The sequence below is a fragment of the Cupressus sempervirens genome, chromosome 1 (assembly GCF_028749045.1).
Source record: "Cupressus sempervirens isolate cs-2001-9-10 chromosome 1, ASM2874904v1, whole genome shotgun sequence".
Taxonomy (NCBI): Eukaryota; Viridiplantae; Streptophyta; class Pinopsida; order Cupressales; family Cupressaceae; genus Cupressus; species Cupressus sempervirens.
The window spans coordinates 621,608,477-621,634,448 of record NC_143118.1 but is presented as its reverse complement, the minus strand read 5'-3'; the positions used below and the strand labels follow the sequence as shown (position 1 = coordinate 621,634,448).

General features: G+C 35.8%; 1 protein-coding gene across 4 annotated transcripts in view; it reads right to left on the bottom strand.

The window, feature by feature from the left end:
- Positions 1 to 25,972, bottom strand: part of CCB4 (cofactor assembly of complex C) — a 232,252-nt gene that overhangs the window by 28,037 nt on the left and 178,243 nt on the right. For 3 of the 4 annotated variants that reach the window (XM_089832863.1, XM_089832872.1, XM_089832879.1), the window contains exon 7: positions 9,049 to 9,132. The exons of the other annotated variant lie outside the window; for it this stretch is intronic. In XM_089832863.1, coding sequence (XP_089688989.1) covers positions 9,049 to 9,132 — 84 coding nt within the window. The remainder of the gene's footprint in view (positions 1 to 9,048; positions 9,133 to 25,972) is intronic. 4 annotated transcript variants of the gene reach the window in all.

Sequence of the window (25,972 nt, the reverse complement as noted above, 5' to 3'; positions counted from 1 at the left end):
ACCGAGGTCGTGCTTGCTGCTGAGGTTGTGTGCCTGTAGCTGAAGTTATGTCCATTATCGTGGTCATGTCCGTCGCAAGGTTGTATGTCTTTCTCCATATTTATGTTTGTTGTCGTCACTATCACCATGCATGTCACCATAGTTGTGTCTATTTTCGTAACCGTTACCGTGCTTGTCATTGTGTCCATCATTGTGTCCGTTGTTGTCACGGTAGCCATGTCCGTCATCATCATTGTGTTCATTGTCATCAGCGTCATTGTGTTAGTTGTTGAGTCCCATCATTATGTCTATAACCGTCGTCGTCATTATGTCTATCATCTTTATTGTGTTCGTTGTCGTCAGCGTTGCCGTGTCCATCATCATGTCTGTCAACATCGTCGTGTCCACATCGAATCTATGTTTGTTGTTGAGTTTGTATCTATTGTCGTAGTTGTGTCTGTCGACGTCGTCGTGTTTGTCTTCGTCATCATTGTGTGTTCGTGATTGTGGCTACGTCTGTCGCAATAACTACATTTGTCGCCATTGAGACGTTGCTTGCTGTTGAGGCTCTATCTATCATCAAGGCTTCAATCAGGGTTTTCTGTGCCACTAAGGTTTTATCTGCAACTAAAATTTTGTTTGCCACCAAGGTACTCTCCATCAAGGCTTTCACTGCCAAGGCTCCCTTCGCCAAGGTACTCATGGCTGGGGTTCTCTTTGTTGAGGTTCCCTTCAGTAAGGTACTCTTTGCTGAGGCTCCCATCATCATGGCACCCTTCGCCAAAGCTCCTATTGTCAAAATAATCACAGTCGAGCCCTCCTTCATTGACATTCTCACCACCAAAGCTCTCTTTGTCAATGTTTCGTCCATCAGGAATATAACAGTGGTCGTTGTGATTGTGTTAGTGGCTAAGTTTGTGCCAACATCGATGTCTTTGTGCTTGACCATTACCAAAGAGATTTTTGAACATAATGACGTGAAAGATTTCACCATTTTGTGTCATTGGGATCTTGCTGAAGGCTACGAAATTTTTTTGGTGCAGCGAATGCTTAACGACAGTGTGGTGCAAGGGAGGTTTGATGACAATTCACTCATTTCGCTTGCATGTCTAGTTTGGGATCTTGGTGCAAACAAAAAAGCCACTATTGAAGTGAACACCCATAATGCTCTTAGTGTGTGGGATGAGAGCAAGGCTGCTAATCTACAACAGGGCATGGATAATAATCTAGAGTCACATAAATGGAATCATGAACCTACAGAATGGGGCAAAGGTTGTTTGCGGGAATAATTGCTACCATTGATTAATGATGGAGTCTATCCTCCAATTGTGCTCAAGGCATGCATAATTGTAATCTTTCCATGTGAGGATCTTTTGCGTGAGAGCAATAGGGTTTGCCTAAGTTATGAGTTTTCAAAAGAGATTGATGAACATGATGACATTGATGTATTTTATGATTGGCATCTTTGAAATCTTGGCGACTTTGTTGTCCTGCATTTTGTCACCACAAAAAGTTGGCAACAACACGAAACTTTTTCAAGCTAGTTTCGTGTCTCTCTAAGTTAAATTTGATATTCAATTGCTTAATGTTGATTGATCAATCAACTTCAATTCGTATATCAAATTGTTTTATTGAAGGTTTTTATCAAGTCTTTTTCGTTTTGCTTTATGTTAAGCCCTTGTTTGATTTTTGAGGCCTTCATCGTCCTTTTCTTTTCTTTTGAGTTTGTGTTTGTTGGTTTTTAGTCCTTTGGTTTTGCTTATGTCATGGCTTTCGATTTTCCCTTCGATTTGCCCTAACCTAGAGCGTAATCGAAGTTGTTAGTCAATAGTTATGGTCATTTTAGTGCCTCAAAAGTGGACCTTTTTGATGCAACAACATGAATTAAAAATATCATGTCATAATTTTAATTTGACATTCACTTTTTGAAAAATATAACTTAAATTCACTTTAAATTATGTTTTAAAATTACTTTATCATTTAAATTTTTACTTAAAGTAACTATAGTGCACTTTATGTTATAATTTTAAGTTGAGTTAACTTTTGATTTTTCACTTAAAGTGACTATATAAACTATATAGTTTCAATTTAATTTTTGATATTTAAATCAAATGTTCATTTAAATGTTACTTTTTAAATGATATTTATGTGTTATATTTTTAATATGATATATAAATATGGTTTATGTCCCATTAAAGTAACATTTTAATGAAATTAAATTGATATATGTGTATTAAATGACTTTAAGTTATCAAAAGCGGATATTTTAAATGCTATTACATGTAAAATCCATCAAAAGTGGACATTTTACATGTCATTGCACATAAAGTTCAACTTAAAAGCATAAGACTATCAAAAGTGGACCTTTTTGGTGTCATTACACCAAAAATGTGAGCTTTCACTTGAAATGTGTCATTGCATCAAAAACATGAGCTTTAACTTAAAATATGCAATCCTCCCAAAAAGGTCCAATTTTAACCAAGTGCATATTTTAAAATGTATCATGCCTCCCAAAAGGTGTGATTTTCCTTATGGGGAGTTTTTAATGCATTCCATCTAAAAAGGTCCGATTTGCATCTTGTGTATATTTTAAAACATGTCATGTCTCTTAAAAAGTCTGATTTTGGAAGAACACATGTAATGGGCCTCCAAGAACCCGATTTTTGAGATTGTGAGAGATTTATTTGATGGTTTTGCATGAGATCTTCTCCAATAGGGTCATTTTGCTTGACAACAGATTTTCTAACATAAAAGTGGATTCATCTTACTCAAAGATGTTTTTCTAAGCTATATCCTAAGGCACGTTTTTGGTAAAAACTCCAAATAAATCCATTTTTGGCCCTTGTTTTTGTTCAAGAAGGACTCAATTTGGCATATTTTGGAGATTGCATTGCATTTTGCTATATGTTTTGGTATTTAATGATCAAAACGTTTTGATCAAGTGCCTTGGAAAGAAACGACTTTTATCAAAAATGTCCCATATGCATGCAACCCAAAAACGTTGGGATTTAGAGCAATGATAGGGCACATTTTGGCATCTTCCACCTAAAATGCCCTGTTTGCTACCTTCTCCCATTTGAATTTGCAAAGTTTGAAAGATTCAAAGTGGTTTTGAAGAAATTTTCCACATTGGAGCATCTTTTTCCACCATTTTTGGCACTTAATCTTCATGTAAGTGGACTTATTATTTCTTGCTATTTAATTTGTGCTTATCTTGCTGATTTTATGCACATTATTGCTTGACGATTGCCACTTGTTGAAATCAATACCATGGAAAGTGCATTTTTCCTTTAAAAAATGAAGAAATTGTTCATTTTCATGTTTTCAGTTTTTCCCCAAACTCCAAATTCGAATTTGTGTGTTGAAGTGCTTTGCATATTAACATATTTGAGTAACTTTCCAAAGGTATGATTTTCTTTTAAGTTTTTGTGTTTTGTGTGCTTGCTTTCCGATTTTCTCCACTTTGTAGAAGTTACAAGTTCTTTCCCAAGAACTTGTTGTTTCACTTCATGCGAAAGCATTATCCACTTCCATCTTCAACACATGTCACAACACTTCACATCTCATCTGACAAATGCGATTACATGTTTTCCATCTCATTCACCATCTACACATGTATGTAATCTCATTTTCCACCTCTATTTTCACTCATCTCACTTTTCACATCCACTTGCGTGACATGATTACACAAAAAGCCTTATGTGTAATAGCATCTCAAAATCCTAATTTTGACTAAAAGTCACTTTTTGAAAAGTCAAAAAGATGTCATTTTCATTTTCCATGTACTTTGACTTCAACTTTTCACCAAAGATAACTATAAAGTTCAGTGTCCCTCTTCCATTTTCCATTTCCATGTCTCCACATGCATTCGCGCCTTCATGAGAAAATACAAGTTTTTGCATCTTTCCTTGCTTTACACCTCATCTTCCATTCACACTTACATTGTAAAAGCTTGTCCACCATCTGCCTTCACATTCCATCTCATCCTTCATCCCTTGTTGCATGTTGCACTTACATGTACTCATTTTCATGCAATGATGCCTTGAGAACACTAAGTCACGTTTGAAATCAACAATCTTCATTCACACACATTCCCATGTGTTCCACCTTCACATATTTTCATTTCATTTTGTAATAACCACCCCTTTTTTGGTTTTTTTGAGGAGACTTGCAGACTACAAAGTATTATCAATTAGAGTGCTATTTTTCAACATGGCATATTGACAAACATTTAGCAAATATACAATAATAAATACACAAAGTCTAGAACCTCCTTATTTGCTGATAAAATATTGATTTTGCAATAGAAATCTTTACATACAATTGCCTTATAGGCTACAACAAATATTCAGACTGATATTTAACAATTACAATGCCTAAAATAAAGAGTATGACAGAAGGAACTTGGAAGTAGATGTTGTAGTGATCTGCAGATGAAACGATAGTGTCCCAACCTTTGACCGGTGAGAGTGGACAAGAAACTCAATGCAAAATTTTGTGTACTGTAGCAGTACTATTTACGACACTATAGCAATTTCACTATTCACGGTACTATAGCAAAAACACTATTCACACATATTGTAGCAAATACTATTCATGACTGCATGACCTGAACTTCTGAGCTCTTAAATTATGTGTGAAATCACCAATAAATCCCATTGTGTTTCCTAAATGAAAACACCCGATAATGCTCTGACTGTGTCTTTCAACAACGAAGAGAATGCTAGCAAAAAGGGATTTCCTCCTCCAAGCTCAATAATTAGATTTCCTAGAAATCCAATAGCATAATAGTAATATCATCCAAGCATACCCCAACTCATTCCAACCAAGAGAATATAAAGTCCTCAAAGAAGTCAACTTCATTTGCATAAGCAATGTGGGATAAATGAGAAACACCTTTTTAAAAGAACTTTATAATAAAGTGACTTAATTAATGTCTTTTATTTTATTATCATTTTATAATAAAGTAAATTAACTTTGGCATTAAAATCATATAAAAATCGAACTCAGAATACCATGTATGATAGCTCGTCAGAAAGAGCTCAACCAAATCCACCTTGCCGAACACTACAAATTTTCATATCACTTGACTCCCACTAACTTACTAAAATAGTAACTCCTAAAAATACTGGCAAATGAGCTCCCTAATCACTTCATTAGCCTACTGAAGCTCCTGTCATAGGCTAATCTATTGAGCCGGATGGCCAAATTAAGTAGGGGACATTATAGTCCGCCCCTTTGAAATTGCTTATCCTCAAGCAATCTCAGTTCTCGATGCTGCAATACCTGCTCTTTTTCCCAAATAGCATCCTCCTTTGGCAAGTTTCTCCACTTAACCAAGTATTCCTTAACTACCCTGTTCCTAAGAGTCCTCGCTCTGGTATCCAAAAAAGCTTTAGGGACCAACACAAGCATACCCTCCTCATCCAATGGTGGCAAATCTGCAGATGGCACAATTCATTGACTAATGGCTTTCTTAAGTCTCAACACATGAAACACATTATGTACACGACTGCCCTTTGGAAGCTCAATCTCATAGGCAACCTCGCCCACTTTGTGAATTATGATTCATGTTATCTTGTATTCTTGGTAATTGTATCTTGTGAATTGAATATAAAAAGAGTTAAGAAGCAAGTGGAGCCAGAGCTTTGACCAGGAGCAATTGAAAATTTTTTTAGCTAGAAGCTTTGTCTGTAGCTTATACTTCTTTCTTAATTCACAAAATAGTTAAGTTATTCTTACTTTTAGGAGTCTTTGTGCCCTAATTGTAAAGCATTTCATATAGAAGTACAACCGGTTTTAAAGCCAAACCTGTACATATTTAGTTAGCCTTTGAGTTAGTGAAAGTTTATCAGTATCATTGTTTCCATCTCTTGACAGAAGTGTAGTTAGAGATTCACCCTACCCATTACTCACTCCACGAGTAAGTGAATTCTTTCTTCAAAGATAGAAAGAAAGGATACTGGTAACACCCATTTTACAAAATCTCTCAACTTCTTGCTTACCTCGAGTTGATCCAAGGAACGGTGAGAAGGGGGAGTCTTCCCTTTAAGGTAGGAGAGACTCTTTTTCACACGCTGTGGCTGGACATCCTATTTTGCTACTGAATTTTTACCCAAAACTATCAGTTGCAAAATATCCACCTAACAGACTCAAGACACAACAATATTTATATCAGAGTGGCGTAGCAAAAGTTTGATGGCAATGTGGTGCTATAGAGGATTGATGTCATTTCACTTATCTCGCCTGTGCATTTGATTTGGGACCTTGAAGCTATTGGTGTTTTGTCTGATGACAGATTGCTTGAGGGAAATCAATCTTTAGGTAGCCAGGATTTGTCATGTCCCCAAATTTTAATGTAATAATTAAATTAAATTAATTAATTGGTCCTAGAATTTAAATAATATAATACAAGGACCTTTAATTAGTTTAATTCATTAATATGGGGCCCAATTTAATAATATTTATATTTGTGGTTCTGATTAATTTAGTATATTTCGGACCCAATTTTATTTCAATTATTTCCGTAGGGGTTGCCATCGGCTATCTTTGTAAACCCTCGAGAGTTCTTTCGACGGGTATTTAAAACACAACATGCAGGTAGTAGTTGTCATGGGATTTGGATTATTTCTTTGTACTGCGAATTCCTGTTGGAGTTTAATATTGTTTGCTATTTTAGAAGTGAAAGATCTTCCCTACTTGGCTAATCTGGTTTCGGTGGGATTCAACCCTCACCCTACTCTGTTTCTGTATTACTTGCTTGGATCTAGCAATTTCATGCACTATCTTTGTTTGCAAATCATATATCTATATATCTGTGATTGGATTTCAATATTTGTACTGGCATTAATTGGCATTTCTAACAAATATATTCACTTTGTTCTAGCATCTCAAAGTGCAACTCAACCCATCACTCCAACGGGCCTTAGCAACTTCCTTACCCATCTGCACAACTCCCAGACTGCACCGTACGACTGCATTTCAAACCATATGAACACCTCAATCAATACCGTATAGCCATTTGCATACCGTATGACCATCTTGCTCCATACCGCATAGCCATCTTCAACCAGTCATACGGACACCTCTCATCACCATCAGGCTTGTACGTCCATATTGTCTTTCTGATTTGAACTATGTAGACTACCTAAGGCATAAAGAAAGACAAACTGAAGCACTGAGGGAGAACTACCTGAAGCACTAGCTACCCAAAGCATTGAGGAAGACTATTGAAGTGTTGAAAAGGACTACCCGAAGCATTGAAAAGGACTACCCGAAGCACTAGGAAAGACTGCCTGAAGCATAAAGAAAGACTACCCAAAGGATTGAGGGAGAACTACCTGAAGCACTGACTACCCAACACATTGAAGAAGACTACTGAAGCATTGAAAAGGACTACCTGAACCACTGAGGAAGACTGCCTGAAGCATAAAGATAGAGTACCCAAAGCACTGAGGGAAAACTACTTGAAGCACTGCCTACCGAAAGCATTGAGGAAGACTACTGAAGCATTGAAAAAGACTACCCGAAGCATTGAGGAAGACTACTTGAAGCATTGGGAAAGACTAACCAAAGCACTGAGGGAGAACTAGCTAAAGCACTGGCTACCCGAAGCAATGCGGGGTTCTACCTGGAGCACATGACTAGACTACCTAAAGCACATGACAAGACTACCTGAAGCATACTATAGGATGTTGTCGGAAAGCTAGAAAAGAAAGTGAAAGAAAACAGCATACAAAGGGCTAGAGCAAAAATTCTGTACAGGACTTCATAAAGCAACTCTAGAACAGAACATTACACATGAACGAATGCATTTATGGGATGACACCATGTATGAATGGACTGCATGATGACGATTAACTAATATGAAGCTGTAGAAGACAAGGTATGTTTATCTTCCCTTGCCCTTATTTACATGTTTATTATATTGATAAAAATAAAGGGATATCAGATGCATTGATATCATCCTTGAATATTTTGTGATTCAAGAGGTAGAATTCAGATGCACCTTGTACATCCAATTATAGTGCATTTGATAGATATCAGTTCACAAGTTCAGACAAATTTACCATAAATATTATCATCATGATAGAAGTGGTGACAACAATCTAATTCTTGCAAAGCACAAGATATTTAATTTTGTTTTATTAGTAAAGATTTTAATTGAAAGAAGTCTCTTGCAATTGAAATTCAAGAAAATAGTCCCAAAACCTAAGAGATTGCACAAGGGGGCATCACAAGGCACCATAGCTATCACTTAAAAATCATTTCATAGTTTATGAGAAGTTAAAAGGTTGAATTTCTTGCAGAACTGTTTTGAGGAGAACACAGAGAACTGTTGGAAAGTCCTTTATTACATATGAAAGCAACAATTATGGGAGTTATGATCTATCCCTCAGATTAGGTCATTTTCAAGAGAATTATAATGTGAAATCATTCTGTTTTTTCCATTTTCAATGACTTCTGTTGTCAAATATCACTGTAAAACACTGTATAACAGATTTGTTCTCTAATCAAAGAATCAAGCCAGTGCCATGTCTACTCAACTTTACTATTCCAAGATGTCAGCCTGACCTACCATCATAGGGAAAATCAATCTTGCACATCAATGTTCATGTCACATTACATGTTTAAAGTGGAGCCTAGAGCATTTTCAACACCCCACATAGTTGTTGAAGACATCCATATCTGGAGAATTTGACATATTCTCAATCTGCAGAGATCTTACTATGGTACTCGTATATATGTATGTATGTAAGTACGTATTTATAGATATGCATGTATTTACATATTTATTATAGTATAAAAATTACACATCACAATACTAGAACAAAAGCAACAATATTGAAATGTGAAACTGTTAAGATTGTTTCTACAGAATTCCATTTTGATGCATCTATATGGACCAAAAAGTGTCTTGGCCAAAATTTCACATTTAATTTATACCCACTTCAGGGAAACTTCTATCACAGAATGAGGGGGTAGTAGCAAGACAATTATTTTCACTTAGAACTATAGAAGGAAGGAGGTTTTATATGCTCAACATTCATAATGGGTGAAACAAAGCACCTGGTCACTTTCACTAAATCCTCGAATTGTGTCTCCTGCAACAACCATGACACCCTTGTCTCCAAGAGGTTGTAAAATAACCGCCTGAAAAGATAGAATTCATTTGTCTTTCAGAAAATAGAGAAATCATATGGTTCAATCAAACATACATCAAAAGTCATCTGAAATTAGAACATGGTAAACACAGATTTAATAGTAGTTCAGAGAGATGGTCGTTGATTAGACTGGCTTCCTTAAACTTCCCTATTCTGTCAAACTGTAATTTAAACTTTATCAATGATAAGTAGCAAGAGAATCTCTAAAATACTTCCTTAGAATCTTGAGCATAAATCAGGCAGGTAGAGTCTAATTGCTCCTAGCATATCAGATGCATACAAGTGTTTAACCAGATCACTGTGGTCTTAAGAAACTACTGTAGATGTCCATCTGGACTACTATATTAAGTGTAAGAACCCTTCCCGAGATTCTTTGTTCGACACTTGCAATGTCACTAATTTTACATTCCAAACATTTTGTTACTAATTTTACATTCCAAACATTTCACCAAACACTTTGCAGGCAAGGTATTATGAAGAATTTATTATTATAATCGCCTGAGAACAATCATATCTAAAATTCTACATTTTATTTTTTTACTTAAACCCATGTCAACAACATTCTTAGTTTAACAAAGACATTTTGTCATAAAGTAGGCAGATATTCAAGAGTGCTAGTAACAACAGAAAATGAATAATATATTCTGCTGTTCCAGAAATCAGAGCCACAGATTTGTAAATGTTGGTTTCACCAACCTTCGAGTGATGCCAATTACAATTGCAACAATGGATATGAAGAATGCTAGACTGGCTCTAGATGGAACAACAAGGAACATTATAACAAACAGTTGGTGGCTTTACTTTGGCATTAATTGATAAGATTGCTGATGATAAATTCTGTACTACATCCATCAATATGTCTGCAATAAAATTGAAACATCTGACCTCAAGGACTGAAGCTACAATTACTAGTAGATAACGTTGAATTAAGCCTCCATGGAGATTCGTGACATGGCTTAACCGCCTCCTATGGATCGGGTTAAATCTAGCATTTGCATCAGGCTTTGATAGTTTGAGCTTTTGGTGCAATCGCAAATGATTTCAACAATTGGTATTAAAGCCTTGGGTCATGGGTATGAGTCTCCCTTTAGTGGGTGCTGAAGGCTAAATTGGTGTTGAGGGGAAGATTATTGTCTTGGTAGTCAACACCTCCTTGGAGATTCGTGACATGGCTTAACCACCTCCTGTGGGTTAGGTCAAATCTGGGATTTTTGTCTGGCAAATATAGTTCAAGGTTTTGGTGCAATGGAAAATGATTTCAACATCTGTTCCAGCTTGTATCTCAATGAAGCTTGCTGTTACAGACTTCCAAATATGCCATAAACCTAAGAAGCAATAATCAGTAGCCAAAATGACATCCTTGGAGAAAACCCTGCACAGAAAATTTGGCTCACAGGGCTGTGATATCAGATAAGGCTCATGGCAGTATATAAGATTCCCAAACTATCATACAGCTCCCAAATCCCTCCTACATGCATCTGCATCATGCTACTATATTCTGTTCCAGCTACCAATATAATGCTTTTTCTCAAATATCTCTCCCGGCAACTATAGAGAAGACTCCAATAATTTGTTTGAAATATATTTCCAGTCACAAATAGAGTCCTTAATTTATTGGAATGGCTGGCATATTTACCACAACAAAGGACTTATCTATCTATCTATCTATCTATATATATCGTCAAAATGATTTACTGATGTATTCAGTCTACAATATATTTCCTACGATATGGATACCTTAAAACATAGGAAATATATCAATCAAACCATTAAGTTGCCTCAAATTGTAAATTGGGGGTTGCTTTTAATATTCGAGATTAAAGAACTAATGAAATTCAACTTCAATAATGCTTTCAAATATTATCCTGAATGATTGTTGATAATATATATATTTTCGCATCTTGATAATCCTTACATGAAATAATAAAAACATCCATCTTGCATCCACAGGTAATTAAAATATTTGCTCCTTCCACAGAACAGAAGCATAGATTTATTCGATCGCCTCAATAATTGATTGTTGACATCAACAAGATAATTATAATACTCAAAAAAGAGATCTTTGCTTCCTCAAATCAGACAAAAAGCTCAGAGCTGTAAATATCTTATCTTTCCAACAAATTTGGCACAAGTGTGAACTCCATCGTGAATCCATTCCCGGGAAGAAGACCTAGTGTTTTGTCTAGCTCTTAGATCAGTCTACGGAAGGTTTGCATCTGTCATGACCCTGTTTTGACGTATAACCCTCAGAACATCTATAATTTTAAATATGTACCCTGTAACTATTATTCAATGGAAATATTAAATATATTTCCAACAAATTTATTTCAATAATAATATCCTTAATAAATATCTTAATATAAATAGAATATATTTATATTTTAGTGAATAGTAATACAAATAGAATGAACTTCTATTTTCTATAGAATGAATCACAATAACCTAAAAACAAATAATATTTTATTAACAATGTGAAAGATATAATTAAGGTGGAAAAGCTGCACCTCTTAATTAATCACCACAGCCCACATATAAAGTGGGGGACATTTTGAAAGGAGGATATTCATTAGGCGGATATAGCATTTTATAAACCTTACCTTCCTATTGTGGGTGGAAGACTGGAACGAAGAGATTGTACAAGTGATTGGGACGTGGGCAAGATCAGACACTGGACAGTACAAAGCGGAGGTGGCCAATAGGCATGCATTCTAAAGAAAGGGAGGAGATTTATAAATTAAGTTAAAACATAGTACTGAGATCCATAAGCTATAAGGAACATCGGTCATCTAGCTAGGAAAGCGGAGCCACGTAAGGGGGGGCAGAGAGTTTTTTATCAACCTGTCATTGGTCTGGAGCACAAGATTGTATAAGCAGACAACAATAATTTGTGAATGACATGGAGCTAGGTCAACAAATTGACCAAGTACAATTCGGAGACCACATCATCAATGGGTGCTAATACAAAGTGACATAGCCACCAAGCGAGGGAGGTACATAGCCAAAAAAGGTATTTAAGACATTAAGGACCATAAAGATGGGGTGTTAAGAACTTAAGCCAGCAATTAAGTCAAGGTAACAAAGTGATTTATTATTATATCTTTCTCTTACTATTATTATTTATGTTTCTTATGCATAACATGTATTTAATAATGATTAACATTAAATATATATAGATATAGAAATAAAGAAGAATGATATTGTTTTTATATTTTTTTTCAATAATGATATTGGTAATCTAATATTATTATTAAACATAAGAGGATTAATCAAGGTATTGCAAGATAGTGATGTGTTTCTAATAGATCTAATTGGTTAATTAAAACTCTATAGTGCCAGTGTAGGAACTATGCTCATCTCTATATGAATGGTTGCATGCCAATGTAGAGATTGAGGGTGTTTCTATATGAATGGCTAGATGAGTAAATGGAATCTCATATTGCTAGTACAGGAAATGAGATCCTCATATGAATGGCTATCATGCCAGTGCAAGCATTGAGTAATTCTATATGAATGTCTAGATGAGTAAATGGAATCTCATAGTGCCAGTATAGGAGATGAGATCCTCGTATGAATGGCTATCGTGCCAGTGCAAGAGATGAGTAATCCTATACGAAAGACTAGATGAGAAATGGTTAGAATAGTAAAAAATTATTATTTTTGTATAAATTCTAACATTGGTTTTGCAGATATTAATGTCCTAGTTAGTGGGGACATTACAGTGTTATCAGAGCATAATCCTATCATCTTGTGAAACTGGTTAGTCCACACATCTTCACACCTTAAAGAATGGTGGCAAGGGAACTAGCCCAAGAAGTAAGGAACTTTATAGAACAAAGTAATGAGAGATTTGAAAGGACAGAAAATTCCAATAAAGTACTATTGGAGGCTATACAAAGATTAAGCAGTAATAATAACAAAAATAAGAGACTTAACTCACAGAAGGACCATCGTTCCACTCATGAGGAAAATGAACCCTCATCACAAAGTTCAGTTCCACGAGAAACATTCCCCCCATTCATTCCGAGGGAAGAACCTGTTGCGGATAATGGAATGACAGCTAATAGCGTGGAAGAAATTGCACAAATGTATGTCAGTTTGGATCCCAATCTTCGACAACTTATTCCCTTTAAAGAATGCTATGAATCTAAACTCATGGAAAATAGAAAGAAACATCATGTAGATGAAGACCTTCAGAAGAAGGTAAATAAGGTAAAATTACCGTGTTTTGATGGGTCAGGAGAAGAAACTGCTCAATCATGAGTCCAAAAATTAGATACATATCTATCCTATCGTCCTATGACAAAAAAAGGTGCTATCAAGTTTGCCATACTTCATTTAAGAGGATCAGCACACAAATGGTGGCACTATGGCCAAATTTCCTTGGGGCTCAAAAAAATTACCTCTTATAGTGAATTCACTCAAAATTTGATGAGTAGGTTTGATCTAAAGGATCTTGAATGGTACTCCCAACAGATAACTCACCAAAAACAATCAGGGTTAGTAGAAGAATATGCAAATCAATTTTTCAAGATCTAGCGGTAATGGTTCTAAATCTATCGCAAGGCGAACTCACTTATATCTTTATAGGACTAAAGAATTTTATTAAAAACCATGTAAAACCCCTTGAACCGCAAAATTTAGAGGAAGCCATCAGGAAGGCAAAAAAAGTTGAGTGTAATGCACCTAAGGAAAGATCTAAGAATTTCACATCCAAAAGATCTTATCAAAATAAAGGGCCAATAGGGACTCACCAAGAGAGATCATGCTACGTGTGTAAAGAACCTTGGAGCAAGGAACATCATTGTCAAAAGAGAGGAGAATTACTCAAGAAGAACATTTGCTTTAGATGTAAGGAACCCTAGAAGAATGGGCATCGATGCAAAAGAGGACAAATAAATAGGACAAAAGAAACATATGAAGAGACCCCCAACAAGAAGGCAAGATTCGAGGAACAAGAACATGGAAAATTAGCTACCATTTCTAAAGAAGATGGGGATAATCCATTTCAAATCAATGGAACATTCTATGAGAAAATAAGTCAATGAATCAAAGTCATCTTAGAGATTAGTTTTGCTTGAAGACAAGCAAATTTGGGAAGGGTGGATTGTCATGACCCTGTTTTGACATATAACCCTCAGAACATATATAATTTTAAATATATACCTTGTAACTATTATTCAATAGAAGTATTAAACATATTTCCAACAAATTTATTTCAATAATAATATCCTTAATAAATATCTTAATATAAATAGAGTTCATTTATATTTTAGTGAATAATAATACAAATAGAATGAACTTCTAGTTTCTATAGAATGAATCACAATAACCTAAAAACGAATAATATTTTATTAACAATGTGAAAGATATGATTAAGGTGGAAAAGTCGCACCTCTTAATTAATCACCACAACTCACGTATAAAGTGGGAGACATTTTGAAAGGAGGATATTCATTAGGCAGATATAGCTTTTTATAAACCTTACCTTCCTATCGTGGGTGGAAGACTGGAATGAAGAGATTGTACGAGTGATTGGGATGTGGACAAGATCAGACATTGGACAGTACAAAGCGGAGGTGGCCAATAGGCATGCATTCTAAAGAAAGGGAGGAGATTTATAAATTAAGTTAAAACATAGTACTAAGAGCCATAAGCTATAAGGAATATCGGTCATCTAGCTGGGAAAGCGAAGCCATGTAAGGGGGGGCGAAGATAGTTTTTTATCAACCTGTCATTGGTCTAAAGCACAAGATTGTACAAGCAGACGACAATAATTTGTGAGTGACGTGGAGCTAGGTCAACAAATTGACCAAGGACGATTCAGAGACCACATCAGCAATGAGTGCTAATACAAAGTGACATAGCCACCAAGCGAGGGAGGTACATAGCCGAAAAAGGTATTTAAGACATTAAGGACCATAAAGACAGGGTGTTAAGAACTTAAGCTACCAATTAAGTCAAGGTAACGAAGTGATTTATTATTATATCTTTCTCTTACTATTATTATTTATGTTTCTTATACATAAACATGTATTTAATAATGATTAACATTAAATATATATAGATATAGAAATATAGAAGAATGATATTGTTTTTATATTTTTTTTTTTCAATAATGATATTGGTAATCTAATATTATTATTAAACATAAGGGGATTAATCAAGGTATTGTAAGATAGTAATGTGTTTCTAATAGATCTAATTGGTTAATTAAAACTCTATAGTGCCAGTGTAGGAACTATACTATGCTCATCTCTATATGAATGGTTGCGTGCTAGTGTAGAGATTGAGGGCATTTCTATATGAATGGCTAGATGAGTAAATGGAATCTCATAGTGCCAGTATAGTTAATGAGATCCTCGTATGAATGGCTATCGTGCTAGTGCAAGTGATAAGTAATTCTATATGAATGGCTACATGAGTAGATGGAATCTCATAGTGCCAGTATTGTAGATGAGATCCTCATATGAATGGCTATCGTGCCAGTGTGAGAGATGAGAAATGGTTAGAATAGTAAAATATATATATAAATTCTAACATTGGTTTTGCAGTTATTAATGCCCTAGTTAGTGTGGACATTACAACATCCTCAGACATTCAACTTATGCAAATGCATCAGACATTTTAATCAAATTCAATAAAAATCTGAACATGTTCTAAGTAACACTCTCACTATACTTTTATATCATTTTATAGAAAACTTTTAGCGTTCCATCACCTTGTCTCTTGGTATTCCATTTCTTTCTCATTTTTAATTTTAAATAAAGTGAATTTTACTTTATAATTCTGATTGACATAAAAAGTCACTTTAGTTTCTGTATTAAATAATTACATTAAGTTGTCATTACGTTTTGAAAACTTAATATTTTTATTATTCAATTAATTTTTAATGTCCCAAAACTGGGAGATTACAGTCGTCACTCGTTAAAGATTGCTTGTCCTCAAGCAATCATGAATCTACATACCTATACCAAGATCCAAAATAATCTGCCAACAACTTCATTGCACATTCTAGAATAGCTGAACTTAGAATCAAACTCTACCATACTGCAAAACAATCTGCCCAAATGCAACTCATTCATCAATAAGATCCCTCATTTCCAAGGCCAATTTAGAAAATTATCAATCCCATCACCTATAGTCTTCAACCCATTCTTAGTTTTACATCTGCAATTCATCATAACAGCCATCAGAAAAGTGCAAACTGAAAATCCTACAAGTCGCAACTCCTCTTACCCAAGGAGATTACATCTCATACCATGATGAAGTACATTCTTGTTTAAACCAATCATTCAGTCTTTTCTTATTGGTCATCATAAATACATTCATCTCATCAACTTGCAGGCTGAAAGATAAATGATACGTACTCCTCACAATGCAACCATGCTGATAAGAACCACCTCCTTTTTGCAAAGACTTACTCACAACTATTGGAGTCATACCCATCATGTTTTTGTCGCTCTACTCTGTCAAAACTAAAAACTGAAAGTTTATTATCATATAAAAACCACTTTACAGAACTGCTGCAACAAATGGTATCAGCACTATTAAAACTAGTACTCTACTTTTTAACACCTTCATGAATGCATTTCTTGTCATCTGCTAGTAAAAACTCTAACTTACACAATAAATCTATATTCCACATTTGAAGAACTGTTAGATCATCCAACCCAAAGAGTGGATTATCATATAGCATGTGATGTCCCCTATCTCGATGATCAAACTCAGTAAATAATAACAAAAAATAATATTTGAATATTTGAATTATTGATGGTTAAAAAATAATATAATATAGTAATATGCTATCAATATAATGATATGTTAATAATAACAGAATAACACAATTATACACATAAATTGAAAGATCCCTGACAGATCTGTTCTGCTGATCTACTATAATTTTATATTTTTAAATCTGTTTTCTTGTTTATTTATGTTTTCTTGCAGAACTAGACAGAAGTGCAGAAAGGTTTGTTTGTTTTTGATGGTTTTATAACATAGAAAGGAATAGGGAACAACAACCATGAAACAAGACTGAAATAAATAAGGTATTCAGTAAAAATCAGAATTATTGCAAACCCTACCAGGCAAATTTGTCTGAATTATAGAGTCAAGCAATAAATCCAATGCATTTCCCAAAGCTCACATACAAATTTGATGTCAAACTAGAAGGTGAAGATTGTTCTTGAATCTAGCATACATTTGGAGGTGAATACAAGCAATACTCTATACACCATGTGGTGTATCTGCTGCAAATGGCATCCCACAGGCTGCAATGAACCACGTCCCAACTGGAAAGATGATATGCCACGCTAAAACCCCAATGAGAATTGATGCCTCTATCCTTAATCACCACGCACAATGCCTAAGAGATTCGATGCCAAAGATTGCTGAGGGCTACGTCCCAACCAATCACTAACCTGGGGTTTGCGTCCCAAACTAGAAATCGCCCATTTAGAGCAAATTCATAAACAAGTTGTCAAATATCTCTCAATTGCAAATCGAACCCTAAGTGTCTCCAAGTGGCATTGGGTAGTGAAAGTGTTATAATTTCTTATTTTAAAGTGGTCATGTTACTAGAAAATGACCTTTTTCCTCAGATAGAAATATGTTCATTGAATTGCCCTAAGACCAAAGAGAAAGATTTAGAGAATTTCAAGACCTTTCCAACAAGCTATCACACCATAGGATGCGCATCCAAATGAGGCCAAAAACCCCTTAATACTCCAAAATGGCTAATAACTTAGCCTTATTTAATTATTAAACGCTAACTTAGGAAATATTAAAAATATAACCCAAATAGCCACAAAGTGCCCAACTGACATCACAAACCATAAAATCATCCTGTCACCTGTCTGTGACTGAAGTTGGAAATCGAGGATCCACTGGCAATCTCATCCCTAAAATCTAGGGATGCTCCTAAAATTTAGGAAACAAGCCCTATCCCTCTGAAACTGAACCCAAAGAGTAATCTCATGGAGACCCAACCCTAGGCAAGATCATACCTCCTAAAAAGTAGGAACTGCCTCCTAAAAACAAAGAACATCTCCCAACTGATCAATAACTGCTAGAACATCAAGTCCCCAACATTGAATAACCATACTGGGTCTCTATCCAACCCTATCAGCCTACAAAACCCCATAATAAGCTGATTCACATGTCTCTGCTAGACTGAGCTAAAAGAGGGCACATGACATAAATACAATATTCTAATAATAATAATTAAACAATAATTAATTAATAATAATAGATAAATATGACTATAATAATGTTAAATTTTAAAATAAATAGTAATTCAATGAATAGCTGGGTGTAGGCAAACCATTACTCTTGAATATGGGTCGATGAGTTTGACTCAAAAACTATACGCTATTGAATCTTGATAGCAATATCACGATTTGACTTGTTGTGGAAAATATCTCTTACTTATCAATTGATGAGCTTAAGGGGCTTTCTAATGAATGGTTCATAAGGAACAACTCTTGCTAAATGTTTTGCTAATTGGTTTGCAAGAAGATTGGGTTTAGCCGTGGATGAAACTCCATAGTTAAGTGTGCTTGAGATGGAGTGGAACAAGGATGGGTGACCTCCCACTAAGTCTTAGTGCTTCACCTCTTTGACCATCACTTAGATACAATGAGTGCTAAATGTTCCATTCATTCTTGTGAGAGATGCATTCAGGTGAACTACTACACATGACACATGGGTCAATGAGTTAGACTCAAAAACTACATAGTTGAATCCTGATAGCAATCAATTTGACTAGCTATGGAAAATATCTCCTACTTATCGATTGATGAGCTTAAGAGGCTTTCTAAAGAATAGTTCGTAAGGCACAATACTTGCTGAAGGTTTTCAGAATGAGGTTGCAAGCAGAGTGGCTTTAACTATGGAGGAAACTCCATAGTTAAGAACACTCGAGCTGTAGTAGTACTGGGATGGGTGACCTCTCAGGAAGTCTTGGTGCTTCACCTTTGTGAGTATTACCTAGATGCAATGAGTGTTAAATGCTCCCTTCACTCTCATGATAGATGCCTTCAGATGAACAAATATTCATTAAATATGGGTCAATGAGTTTGACTCAAAAACTACATAGTTGAATCCTGATAGCAACATTACAATTTGACTTGTTGTGGAAAATATCTCCTACTTATCAATTATTGAGCTTAAGGGACTTTCTAATGAATAGTTAATAAGGCACAAAAGTAGTTGAAGATTTTGTAAACGGGGTTGCAAGCAAAGTGGGTTTAACCATGGAGGAAACTTTGTAGTTAGGTGCACTTGAGCTAGAGTAGTACCAGGATGGGTGACCTCCCAAGAAGTCCCAATGCATCACCTCTATGAGCACTGACTATTGCCTAGATTCAATGAGTACTAAATTTTCATTCATTCTCATGAGCGAGGGGTTCAGGTGAGCCACTACTCATGAAACAAGGGTCAATAAGTTTGACTCAAAAACTACATTGTTGAATCTAATGACAACATAATTTGACTACTTGTGGAAAATATCTTCTACTCATCAATCCCCATATTCTTATAATAATGTCATTGTCATATTAATATTATATATTATCATGTACTATAATAAAACATTATAATATTCATATTAATAATATTATATATAGATATATACTTAATACTTCGTCATATAAAGCCAATGTTATATAAAACTTAATATAAAAAACATGTAATATTCCACTCGGGATAACTATCCTAATTCTTCAATACAATTTCCAGAACTTAAACAAAAGATTTTGTACAATGATTTTCAGATTTAAAACATCAAATGCTTGTGAAAGAAACTCAAGATTGTTATTGCACTATAAAACATCAATAGAATAACCAAATAATTAAAGTTCAATCTTAAATACAGTTACATGTCAGACTGGAAAATTCAGAAAGAACATATAAGCACAATGGTGAATTTCGTCCCAAATTCACTCTAAGGCAAAATCAGGTTGACGTTTGATCAACTGAGAAGAACCTTAAGGTTTCCAACCTCAAGATCTTGTGAAAAAACTGCAACTTCTAAATTTCTCCAAGAGATATAAAAAACCAGATCCAAAATCAAAACATAAACCAGCATGCCCAAAATGAGTCTCCTTTTAAAACATCAAGTTGTGACCCTTCAATTTCCACTTCCTGTCCCTTGCCTTCTAGTCAAATTGTATTTATGTAACCCCATTTATAATATTAAATTGATTTAAATTATTCTCCATTAGGTCCTCCATAAATCAATTTTAATATAATTTTGGGTTGGGTAAATAATTCCTAAATGTCCCAAAAAGGGGACATTACAGTCCTCCATCAAGATTGCTTGCCCTCACGCAATCATGAGCTTGCAACTCATACCAAGATCACATAACCATTTGCAATCATGCCTATTTTTCATAGGAGTAACTCTAAAGTCACAACATGCCATGTTGTGAACCCAAATGAAGAATGCAACCCACCTATCAATAAGATCCCTGGATCCCATGTCAACTTGAGAAATACTATTGCACCTACCTACTACATTACTATGATTACAACTACTCCAAGCCAAAAAATGTGTAGCAACTTGTAATACACCCGCAAAGGTAAAGCACATGTTAACTCTTTGGTCCCAAAACAATGTATCCATCTAATCTTGGGAACAGATGTGCATTGTCCTACAATCTTCTCTGAAAATCACCACATCACAATAGTCTTATGACCAAGTCCCAACACCTAGGTCCCAAATCCTACAGTCAATCTTGTCCTTGTCATGTGAATCGATAGGATCTTCCCCATTCAATTCTAAAATTGGATTATCAAAAGCCAAATCAATATCCATGTAAAATAAACAATTGTCAACCAACTGAATTTTTTCCATCCGAGCTTGACGTTCCAATGGTTCCAAAATTTTTTTGGGGCTGTTATACAAATCATAAGTCTATCGAATGCTATCAAGTTACTTAATCACTTGCTGGAAAAATTTATGCCTTCATATGATCTCTTGTTCCCTAGATGATCTCTGCTTCATGAAGATCAACCTATGTATTATCCAATGCCTTATGAGCAACATTAAGCAACTCATTGAGCCTACTAACCTCATCCCCTTTTCCCCTCAATTGTTTAGCATATATTGCAGCAACCTATAATGTCCCCATTTAGAAGGCTCCTATAGCTAGTCTTAGTAAGTTCATCATTACGACCCTCGTGAGATAACAATGTGATTTGAGGGTGTAGTGATCTTCTTTCTAGGCGAGAGTTTGTAAAGTATTATTTATGTTGTGTATCCACAGAAGGATCAATTGGCTTCTAGGCGTTGGAAGTGTTCTTTCTTGTAATGTCCCTATCTTTATAGCATTTCAATGGAGTTCTTAGCCTTTACGTCCTCCGAAGGCTAAGTGGAGAAATAAGGAAAAATTGATTAAATTAATTTCTTATAAAGTCATTAAATAAATTAAAATTAAAAGGTGACTTTATATTTAATTAATTTAATTTTCTAGAAGCACAACTAATTATTGTATTGGAAAGGGGGAAGCTTCTAGAGAGTGCATTTTCTAGAAGTACAACTAATTATTGCCTTGGAAAGGGGGAAGTTTCTAGAGAGTGCAATTAAATAATATTTTATTTCCTTTTAGAAGGGTGAAGGAAAAGATAAATAGGGAGAGCAGCCTCATTGTTGGGCATCGAATGTGTTGCCATCTACTCTTCTAAATAGTTTGTGGAGTCAAGGGTTTCTGCAGTTGTTATATTGATCATTGGGAATGAACACTCCCATTGATTTGCATAACTGAGGTGGTGAAATATCTTCCGAAGGGTTGCAACTGTTGGAGAAGACAAATCAGTCTTTTCACTGTGCCAAATTTGTGGCCTTGGGCCAACTTTGTGGAGTAAGGAATAAGTTGGAATTTTCTACAATGATTTACTATAGGGAAATTCATGTTTTTGGAGCACTTCTAGGTTTTTTTTTATCTACTACATTTTGCATTGTTTGAGAGTAGATATTTAGGGCATTGGTAGGGTTTATAAAATCTATTGTAATCTTATTTATATCAGAGTTTTATATAAGAATTTGTTGCCCTAATGTCTTATTGTTGTAGATGCATATTTTCCTATTTATAATCAATGTTATTCAAAAATAATTGCATCTTCATTGTTAGTTGTTTGGTGTGTTCTTTGGAAGCATATTTATTAAAGTTTGGCATTTAGAAAGCAATTGGAATTTACATATGCAATATATCTCTTGCTTGCAAAGTGTTTAACGAAATGTTAAACAATTGAACCAGAGAAGAAATTGGTGTTTAACGAAGTTATAACTGGTTGGGGTTATTACATTGGTATCGAAGCTTGCTTGCAAAGTGTTTGACGAAATGTCAAACAACTGAACTAGAGAAGAATTTGGTGTTTTACAAAGTTATAACTAGTTAGGGTTATTACATTTCTCTACTGCAACCAATGCCATTATTGGGAATTAATAGTGTTGTTACTCATATAGTAGTTGGATGCCATGGTATTTAGCCTTCAAATCTATTGCATGTTATTGTTTAAAGGTAGCAAATAAAAGCACTACATATAGGCGTTAGCAATCTACAATTTGGTGCAGTGTGGCAAGGCACATTGGGAGGTGAAATTATTTGCAATCCATAAAACCAAGCGTCAGTGTGAGATGCTCATATATTTTCCAATTTGTGTGGGTTTAATTTTGCAAGTCCAAGCTTAAAGGGTGTCATTGAGAGAAAAACGCTGGAGTTTTTTTTAGGCTTGTTATACACTCCAACCTGGGCAGTCAAAGTTGGAGATTGAATGTGACATTGGCTTCCACATTTAGGGGCCACAAATTACTGTTGTTTGGCACCATTTAAATTTGCTCACTATGAGGAGATTGATAGGGTTTGGGACGTCACTAATTGGGCACTCTCTGAAGCTGCAAATCCTTGTATGTACTAGCATTTGGCCAAGGCAAGGCAACATAAATTGTAGTATCCCCATCTTTTTAGCCTCTCAGTGGAAATCTTAGCCTTTATATTCTCCAAAGGTTAAGTGGAGAAATAAGAAACGCACACAAAAAATAAACACAAACACGAACAGTAAACAGCAGAACTTTTATTATTCGCATACGCCAACAGTATATTATGCTTTGATGATATATTATGATCTCCTCCATACAATGCTTCCCGAAGGGGTTATAAATACTTTCCGAAGAACCTTCCCGAAGGAATTTGTCGGCCACATATAACATGTCGCTACATAACTATTTACCCGTCAGCTACATAACAAGAACTTTTCCGAAGGGACCCGTCAGCTGATACACAATTTCCTTTCCGAAGGGACCCGTCGGCCGATACACAGTTTCCTTTCCGAAGGGACCCGTCAGCCGATACACAGTTTCCTTTCCGAAGGGACCTGTTGGCCGATACAATTTCTACCGATGACAACCCAGAACCGTGTTGATGAAAGAGTGGGGTTCGTAACCGTACAGAGCTTTGAATGGTGTCATTCCGATGGACGTGGTACATGGCATTGTAGCAATATTCCCCCAGATGGATCCATTTTACCCACGTTCCCTGTTGTGCCAAAACATAGTTCTGAAGGTAGCCTTCGAGCCATTTGTTCACAATCTCAGTTTGTTTGTCTGTCTGCAGGTGGTAACTTGTACTTGGCGATAATTCTATCCCTGCCATCCAAAATAGTTTTGTCCAGAAGATATTGACGAATCGTCTATCTCGATCACTGACGATGTTTCGGGGTAATCCATGCAGATGAAAAACTTCTCTAAAGAACAGATCGACAACTTGTACAACTTGAAGGTTAGAAGGAATGGCGAAGAAATGTGCATACTTTGTGAATCTTTCAACCACCATGAAAATAAAATCCTTTCCATTCACCTTGGGAAGCCTTGTTATGAAATCCATTGATATACTTTCCCACTTATGTTCGGGAACTGGCAAAGGTTGTAGCAGCCCAGCAGGAAGAGTATGTTTGGGCTTGTTCTATTGGCAGACCGTACACTCTTTTACATACTACAACACATTCACTTTAAGTCCTTTCCATGAAAACCTCTCCCGAAGACTTCGGTAAGTTTTGAGGAAACCCAAGTGTCCAGCCAGAGTTGAGTCGTGTACTTCCTTCAAAATTTTCTGCTCCAATTTGAATTCTGGGACCAAGTATATCCGGTCTTTATAGTAGATGATGTCATCCACCACTCTGTACCGATCATCGTGAGTGTGGCCATCCATTATTTCATAGGAAAATGTATTTTTAGAATATTCCACTGACAGATGTGCCTTCCTGTCAACTGAAATCTAGTCTAGTGAGTAGATGGTGGGTTTTTTGGACAAGGCATCTGCAACTACATTATTCTTCCCTTTCACATATTCAATGTCAAAATCAAAAGCTTGAACTTTGCTTACCCATTTTTGTTGCTGTTCGTTCAAGTCTCGTTGCTCCAAAAAATATCTCAAACTATTGTGATCCATACGGACGACAAATTTGGCACCTACTAGATACAGTCAAAACTTGGTTAATGCATGTACAATGGCCAACATTTCTTTGTCGTAGATCGAATATAGGCATTCTGTTGGTGTAAGCTTCTTGCTCTCATAAGAAATGGGGTGTCTATCTTGCATTAGTATCGCTCCAATGCCTTCCCCAGACGCGTCACACTCCAAAATGAATGGTCGAGTGAAATCAAGTAGTGCAAGTACAGGACAAGTGATCATGGCCTCTTTCAGCTTATCAAAGGTGAGTTGTGCTTATTCGTTCCACTGGAATGACCCCTTCTTCGTCAGATCCGTTAAAGGTGCACTGAGCTGAGAGAATCCTTTAATGAACCTCCTGTAGTAACTGCACAGTCCAAAGAATCTTCTCAAATCTGTGTGTGATTTTGGGGGAGGCCAGTCGAGGATAGCTTGAATCTTCTCCTGATGCACTTGAACTCTATATTTACTGACCACATGTCCCAAGTACAATATTTCTGTCATACCAAATTCACATTTGGACTGCTTGGGGAACAAGGATTGTTCCTCCATGATACTTAAAACTTCATTCAGATGCTTTAGGTGCTCCTCCCATGTCCTACTATAAATAAGAAGATCATCAAAAAATACCAATAAATACTTACGCAATTGTTTGTTGAAGATGCGGTTCATGCATGATTGAAATGTAGCAAGTGCATTGGTCAGTCCGAATGGCATGACCAAAAACTCATAATGTCCGTTGTGACAACGGAAAACCATTTTCTCCACATCTTCCCTCGTGTGGATCTGATAGTATCCAGAACAGAGATCTGTTTTTGAAAAATAGACCGCGCCATGTAGTTCATCCAACAATTCATCTATCCTTGGAATGGGATATTTATTCTTTATTTATTTTTGTTCAACGTGCGGTAGTCCACACACATGCGCATCATGCCATCCTTCTTTTTTACCAACACCACAGATGATGCGAATGGGCTAGAACTGGGGCGGATCCATCCTTTCTCTAGAAATTCTTGAATCGTCCTTTCGATCTCATCTTTGAATTTCTTGGGGTGGCAGTACGATGTGGTTATGACTGGCTTTGCTCCTGATTCCAACTCGATAGTGTGTTCAAACCCCTAATGAGGTGGTATGGCAGGAGGAATATCCATGAAAACTTTATCATGTCTACTTAAAATATCCTAAGTTCATCATCCTGTGGAGGGGTATTTGACACCCCTTTATAGGTTTCGCCAAGATAAAACAATGCGCAACCCACGCAATGTCATCGTGCCGAAAGATTGCCTCCATCTGATGCACAGAAACTTCCTTCGGACCTTCAGTTGCCATTTCTCGGAGGACAACCTTCTTTCTGTCAACCACAAAAGTGAAGTCCATCCGTTG